Genomic DNA, 7724 nt, shown 5'->3' with positions numbered 1-7724 from the left:
CACTGACTATTAGTTTACACCTTCTTAATGAAACAGCCACATAGTATACATATTTGTAGCAAGTATGTTGCTTTCTTATTTAAACCTTATTTCAGTTTTTCCATCTTTTCTTAGATAGACTTTAAGAGGTGCTTTATTTCTTAAAGTGGTAACCAGTTAAGACAACTGAGATTAAATTCTCAATGATAATGATGGCCCGGAGAGTACCCATTTATAAAGCAGGGCAGGTACCAGAGCAATTTCAGTGACGTACATTAACGTGCTGAAGGGAAAGAAAGCCTGCTGGTGAGAAGACCTCCCTGGATTGGGACTCACAAGGCCCAGGGTTGGAGACCTCTGGATATCTCCTGTGCGCTGCGTCTACAAATCCTGTCATGCCAGATATTTATAACCACACATTGCAGAGATTTGAAGGATAACAGAAATTAGTAGTGTCCTTTAGGAACACTGAGCGAGAGTGAACTCAAGGACTCCTACATTGTTAACGTTTAGGACATTTAGAAAGAAAGCTGACAGATGAGGCCAGTTGTAAAAGCTGCAGAGACATTAAGTAAGAAACTGGCAAATAACTTTCCCCCCCCCCCATTTTTCCCAGCCTTGAGAACGCCGTGAAGTTTATTATCTTTACTGAAGGACACATTTGCTTCTGGACTGATGCAAGTAGGAAATTGTATAAATATTACAGTACAAATTTTAACACAAAGCAAATCCTACCACATAGAATGACTTTTGAAGTGAGAAGATTAAATGGGCAATTGTGAATGTTTTGTTCTCTAAAAACACCACTGCATCCTCTGATCTTGGTGGACTGATGTGTTAACACTTGTTCTTATAGCTGTACAGCCAACAGGATTTCCATACATACTGTACAACCTCATTAGGCTTTCACATATTGTATGTACAATACAATGACTTGTGTGTTAAAACAAATGTAATAACTACATACAATATTGGTACCTTACAAAGAATTATTTATAGACAAGATAACTTCTCTGACCGACAAAATTGCTTTTTGACCATCATATGAACTTCTACAATTGAAACACTTTAAGCAATTCTAGGCATTAATTTTCATTTCAAATTTAAAGATACACAGAATCAAAAGCAGTACCATTTTACAGCGATACACAAATAAACAGTTGTGAAATCCAAAAAGAAAGTCAATGTTTTTATGAGTGTTTATAAATGTACAGACACCTTATTTGCCTGGTACAGTATAGAATACTGTACATTGCCAAGCAGTTTTGTACATTATGTTGTTTTCGTGAAACAATTAAAAAAACTAATTATTTTGATAATTATATATATGATAATAAGTGTATGTGCATATATACAAACATCTGGATATTTAGTGTTTTTGGACCAATGGTGACCTTTTATGATGCTGCATTTTCCAAAATGATGTTTTTTAATTTTGTTGTGTTGTCAATACATAACATGTAACAAAATCAATAGTATTGAATACGTATAATGAAAACACATCAGAAAATGATTTAGCAGAACAAGAATATCACAACGATTGCTTAACTGACTTTCTTTTGTTTGATTTTCATGTGTTCAGAGGAAAAAAAAAACACTTTTGGAAACCATTAAAGAAACAATTTGTTCGCTAAGTGTGAACATAGCTGTACATGTCTTACATAAAATCTTTATTTAAATTTGAAGCTTTAAAGTCAGTTATCCCAATACACAAAGTATTGAAGGTGAAGAAAAGCTGAAACAGAATGACAGTATATTTAGATTCTAATATCCTCTAAAGACAAGCATCTACAAGTAGTGGAAGTGATAATAGGAGGCTAAGAGACAAGCTAGCACTGCTTGATCAGTCTCTGCCTTTGGGATGTCTTCCTGAGCAATTTTCTGTAGTCGTAGGGATTGTCTTCTTCCTGGCTCTCTGTCGAGGTCAGTTTTGCAAGTGGTTGCCTAGTGTGGAAGCAGAAAAGGTAGCGCTTGGTTAGGACCCAAAACATAGAGTAGTAATGAACAAGGAATGAAACATAGGAAAGAAAAATATTTTTTCACATGTTTGTATATGCAGCACAGAACACAGAACATAAGCTTAATATCTGTATTTTTCATCTCAAAGGATCTCAAAGCACTTTTCATATAGGAGGGAACTCTCTATGTGCACCAATGAAGTGCACCACCTGATTGTTACAGAGCAGGTCATGCAGAGTTAGATATTTCTACATTAATGCAGTTACACAGGGGGACATTAAGGGAGGTCAGACTGTGCAAGCACAAGGGCTCTGAAGAACTGTCAAGACCAGTCTTAAGGGATCTTTGATGACCAAGCAGTCAGGATCCTAGTTTAGCATCATTTTTTATTTATTTTTTTATCCAATAAGCTTTATAGAACCACTAAGCTTCAAACAAATGCAGTTTACATAGAATAGCAAGAAAGTAAACATTTTACCTTTTAATATAGAATTACCCTTCAAAACAAATTCTTACAGAATGTTTGACGGATTAATTAAAAAAAATCAGATGAATATTATTTTATTACGTTTTATGAGAGGTAGCGGCACAGATGTAAATGACAAGTGCAATTTACCACTTGCAGCGAACATTCAACACGATGAGCCAGACTATTAAAGGAACTGACATTTGCTGTTCAAGGGAAGCAATTTCTGTTTGAATGGCGCATTCACGTTACAGACTAACAAAAAAGGACTCCTGCAAACAAAATTAATTATTGAGATAAAAACTTAATTTGCTTATTTCATTTTATCAACGGAATTTATATCAAACATATAAACAACAACAAACTACACGGTTTTGGCTTTTAAGCATTTGGCAATCTTTGTCCACATTTCTACACTGAATGAGCATGCATGTAATGCACCAAGGCTAAAGTGCAAGCCTTATTTTCAAGCCACAGCTGAGTTCTATTAAAGAATATATTTTGATACCATATTTCTGTATACAGTATACTGTATATTTTTTACATTCTGTTTTACCAAAAACAATGACAGCACGTTTTCAGCAAGAGTATACAGCAGGAGGGAGACACTGCTGTTTTCTCAGGATGGCACTTACAGTAGTTTATAGTTTGAGCTGCGAGATTCTTACCGTCCAGTGTGGCTGGGTGGCAAGACCTTTGGCTCTGGAGCCGGCCTGGTGGGAGATTTTTGGTCAGGTGAGGCGTTTCTCTCAGGGCTGCTGTTCATGGAGGTATTGGATGAAAGCTCTTGGTAGTAACTGTCTTCAATGTCTAGTAGTTTTCCCGGACTGTGGAGAATACATAGGCTTAGACTTAGAAACAAGTACATAAGAAGGATTGTAGCTGAAGGAGGGCTGCTCACACTGTCACCAGACTGGAGTGCCACCTTTTCAAAAAAGATGTAGGGAAACGGAATCGGTGTCCTCTGAATTCTCAGAATCTTTGTAGGTCATCATTTCAGATAATTTCATTTCAGAAACCTTTTTTCCAGGTTTCTTGTGTTTATTTGATTATTTTTTTAGTTTAAATAAGCCATTTCCTATCAGTGCAAGGCTGCTGTGATAACTCATCTTCAAAGGCTGCTTTGGATAATTAGGTATTGCCATGTATTGTACTGGAAATACTTGTACTGTAGAAGCGAAACTGAGGAAAAAGGGATGCAAAGTGCAAATTCCACATTAATTGCTAAAAGAAATATATGCACAAGATATTAATAATCTGAACTGATCATTTTAAAATGTGATAATGACCAAACTCTTTTGCACTTTAACTGAATGTTAGCAAGAAGTCCTCAATTCTGATTATAGCCTGAACCATATACTAATCTTCATAATTCTTACAATAGTTTAAACACAATTAAGAACACGAATTGATATGTTGGAGGTTATGAACAGAACTTTACAGCTAAAGTAAAGTTATACAAATAATTGTATTAATATATGATGAAGAAGTATGAGCAGGGAGCTGCGTCTGTATGTGCAAGCTACAAAGGAACAGGTAAAGGTTTATTTCATGCTAAAAAGGGAAAATCGACACCTTAAGAAGGCTCCAAAGCCAAAACATTGCATTTACTTTTCTTTTTTTTCCCTTCAGCATGGAATAAACCTTTTCCTGTCCCTTAATATATGATTATACTGATATACCACAATGTCACCACAGTAGTTGTCACACAACCCATCAGAAAGAACAAGCAGTGATAATATTTCAGATTTTTAGATACTGTATGTGATAAACACTATGGCTCCTGTCCCAGATGACACGAGGAGATAAGTCAAAATTTTAACCAATGGACTGAACTTCTACTGACTGGTTACAGTCCTTCTTTATGTTTCACTCAGTGCTGTGTGGAAGACTCTGAGGTAACGTCTCGTCATGCTATCTATCACGATGTCACTGCCTGTGCTTATTCAGGCCGTGAGGGAGTGTGGCACCATTAGATGAATTGCCTGGCAACAAGGCAACATTGTAGCATACCAACATAATATCAGGTTATATATCAATTTTGTGAAACAGTTATTTTCTTTTTTTTCTAAAAACACATCAAATAAGAATAAAACAAAATGACAATTCAACATTCATCCCTTCCCTCCAGAAATTTCTCCCACATGGTTAATGGTCTGCACTCCAGATAATGGACTGTTTCCAGTCATAGTACTCTTAAATATAAGATCAGACATCTACAAAGGTATCATGTAAAAAATGGTATAGAAACAAACCTCCTTTAGAATAAATTGGTCAATTTTTGTCTGAACAGTAAGAAAATATATTGCTGGTCTGGAGTCAGTGTGGAGAAGAGCCACCTGAAAAATTGCTGCTTTCAAAGGAATGTCTTACATGCAAATTAATCTTTTTAGTCTTGAACAGGGATGACTATGAGGGGACCTATCTGAAGTATTACAATTTTTCAGAGGTACACAGTCAAACCAGTGGTCTTCTTCGTAATCAACACTGAAACAGAAACCCAAGCACACAAGTGAAAACTACAGGAAAGTGCAATTAACACTGAGAGCACGTCTTCACTCAAAAGGATTTGAGAGTGTGGAGGAAGCTTCCCAATCCCAGATATTCAAGATGATACCTTGGCGTTTTACAGGAAAGATTTGGCTGAAATCCTTGGATTAATTAGCTATTGAAAACAAATAAGCATGTGCCAAATGGTCCTTGGCACCGGTCAACGTTCCTGTGATTCGTCAACATCAGCGGATGCTCTTCAGGCCCTCACTGTTCACTCCCTCACTAGCACCACGTGTACAAGCTGCTGAGAGCTCTGCAGAGACGTTTAAAGATAGGCCAGGTTTTCACCGGTGTCAACATACTGTAGCTGTGGTCAGACCAGCTAACCTTATCTCTTTCTGAGGCTGTCAAAGGCCAAGGTGGAAGATAACATTGAGGAAATGGAGGAGATCAAAGAATATCCTTTTTTAGGATGATATATAAGAGTAGAATACTTAAACACATTTTGGCAGCCTGAAAAGATGTGTAAAAGGGTATCTATAGTGTTCGATGGCCAGAGCATACACAGGGGATCGGGGGGATTATCATGATGGTATCCATGATTTCTGTTGCTGGCTCACTCACATTTGATGTATCAGATTTAACAGAGGTTAATTAATTATGCTAATTAAGATTTGTCAATAACAAGGTTGTTCAACAGAGGGTATAGTGTGAAAGTTACAGACCAGCGCTGTCTGTGACCACCACTGGAAGCAATGCAAGCATACGGTATCTTTTGCACTACATTCCAGGTGCTGTTTTGTGGAAACCTTTTCCATTTTGTTCACAGGACCTGGACAAGTACATGCCTGTCTACTGGTCTATAAGTCTTTGGGGCCACACATCACCCCATATCATCCCACAAATGTTCAGTGGGGCTCAGATCTTGCAAATTGTGCATTTGTGGCACAACAGTCACATTTGCATCTCTCAAGTTAGCTGTTGAGCATTTTCCTGGAGGAATGCTTTCACTTCAGGATATGCCTGCAGATAGGCAGTAAGTGAGGTCCCAGGTTATTAAACATTCAATAGGTTAAATCACCTGATCACTTGTGCCAAATGAACTCACTTACTAATAAGATGTTCTTCTGTTTATGCAATACTCAAAGTTACTTGAGTGCATGACGTGCAGTTAGGAATGATTTATTAATCAAAATTATGACAAAAAGATTTAATCATGATCAAAATCTGTTTATTTTTTCTAAAAATCTGCAGGTATGAACCGATCAACAAGTTTCTTTTCACGCCTTAGTATAATGTCAGCGGTTACGGAGTTTTAAACATTTGTTTACAGTTCAACCAAGAACAAGTTGATAAATGCACAAAAAGGGAATGTGGTGATCTAAAATGAAAGGCACGATAAGGTCCTTAGATCACATTTCATAGCCACGTTTATGCCTTTATCTATTTCAATATCGCATTTAACAAAAGAATTAAAGACAAAAGTAAATGAATATTGTGCTATGAGCTGATGAAAAAATACCAGTTCTTGTGCAAGTGCTCTCGCTGCATGCCACAGTATTATAACTTTCCATCCTGGTCTAGTAATGGTGCATAATGATGCCCATCCTCCTGTGATACACTCAAACAGTGGGGCTCCTCTTCATGTGCTTTGTCTTGCTTTTTGGATTACAGGCTGCATTATCTAACAGAAATGGAATCTGGGTTACTTGCATGCATCATCGCTTTCCATATTTCCACCAGGTATTCTATAATTCAATTTAACAATACCTAAAAATGCTATAGAGACCTCTTTTCTGATTAGTTTTGGGCAGTTATGCTTATAATAATTTAAATAAAAGTTATGGCATTTTGAAGTGAATTATGCAGCCATGAGCTCAGACACAAAAAAAGCCTTTGCGATAATTAAACACATTTGTTCACCTCAAATCTTTTCCATTATTTTAATAAGAAGATTCAGAATTCTGGTTCAGTAGAATACTGCCTTCTGAATAGTTTCAGCCAGTCAGGATTTCACGGAAAATTAATTCATTAACCTGTAGTCGTTGGTTATGTTCATCTCCTTGACAAAACATTAACACCTGGGTTTTGTCTTCTTGCACATCAAATATCAGTGAAAGTTGGCGACTATTATATTCACAAAAAGGACTAGAAAAACAGTTCACCAATGAAATCATTTTTCTGTACAATTCTAGCCTCTTGGCTCATTTAGGGAAAGCCTACTGAATACACTGATTTCACAAGCATACTTGATGTTATTTTACAGTGTGTACAAAAAAACCCAACATCAGGGATCTGAACATCTCCCTTTCTCTATGTTTGTATATTGGCTACCTTCTGTAACATCACCGCTATGATAAATACAGTACCCTGCAAACGTATTCAGACTCCTCCTATAGTATTCCAGTGTGTGAAATTATAAAATTATGCATGCTCATTTTTGTAAACTAAATGCTCAAAATGTAAACTTCCAAGGATAAGGTAAGTTACAGTAAATATCAGCAAAAATTAAAGAAAAAATGAAATACACAGTAGTGTATTAAGTATAAATCAATGAATAATTAAGAATCAGAATATGTGAAATATGAAGTGTATCCCTAGTTATTTATAACAATAAAGGGATAATTAGAATCAGGTCCTACACGCACCATGTGCATGCACACACTGATGGGCACAGGCCACAGCTGTAGATAATGTCCTTTTCTTGAAGATCTGACAAATGGCCATCCTGAATTACATAGGTAGAGCAAAAGCATTTTAATTTCCAAAGCAATCTTCTAATTCTGTTTCATATTTGCACTTATCTTAAATAGCCCTTTCATTCGCT

The 7724-nt window shown here is 36.5% G+C and overlaps 1 protein-coding gene across 10 annotated transcripts in view; it reads right to left on the bottom strand.

Annotated features, from left to right (window-relative positions):
* Positions 1 to 578: 578 nt before the first annotated feature.
* myo3a (myosin IIIA) overlaps positions 579 to 7724 on the bottom strand; it is a 125060-nt gene continuing 117914 nt past the window's right edge. For all 10 annotated transcript variants that reach the window (XM_088642761.1, XM_088642760.1, XM_088642765.1 and 7 more), the window contains 2 exons: positions 3073 to 3231; positions 579 to 1923 (listed from right to left, as the gene is read on the bottom strand). In XM_088642761.1, the coding sequence (XP_088498887.1) occupies positions 1809 to 1923; positions 3073 to 3231 (274 nt within the window). In that variant the 3' untranslated portion in view covers positions 579 to 1808. The remainder of the gene's footprint in view (positions 1924 to 3072; positions 3232 to 7724) is intronic.

Source organism: Lepisosteus platostomus, chromosome 8, assembly GCF_059453375.1.
Source record: "Lepisosteus platostomus isolate fLepPlt1 chromosome 8, fLepPlt1.hap1, whole genome shotgun sequence".
NCBI lineage: Eukaryota > Metazoa > Chordata > Actinopteri > Semionotiformes > Lepisosteidae > Lepisosteus > Lepisosteus platostomus.
The sequence above is the reverse complement of the archived record's forward strand: the minus strand, read 5'-3'. Positions and strand labels throughout refer to the sequence as shown.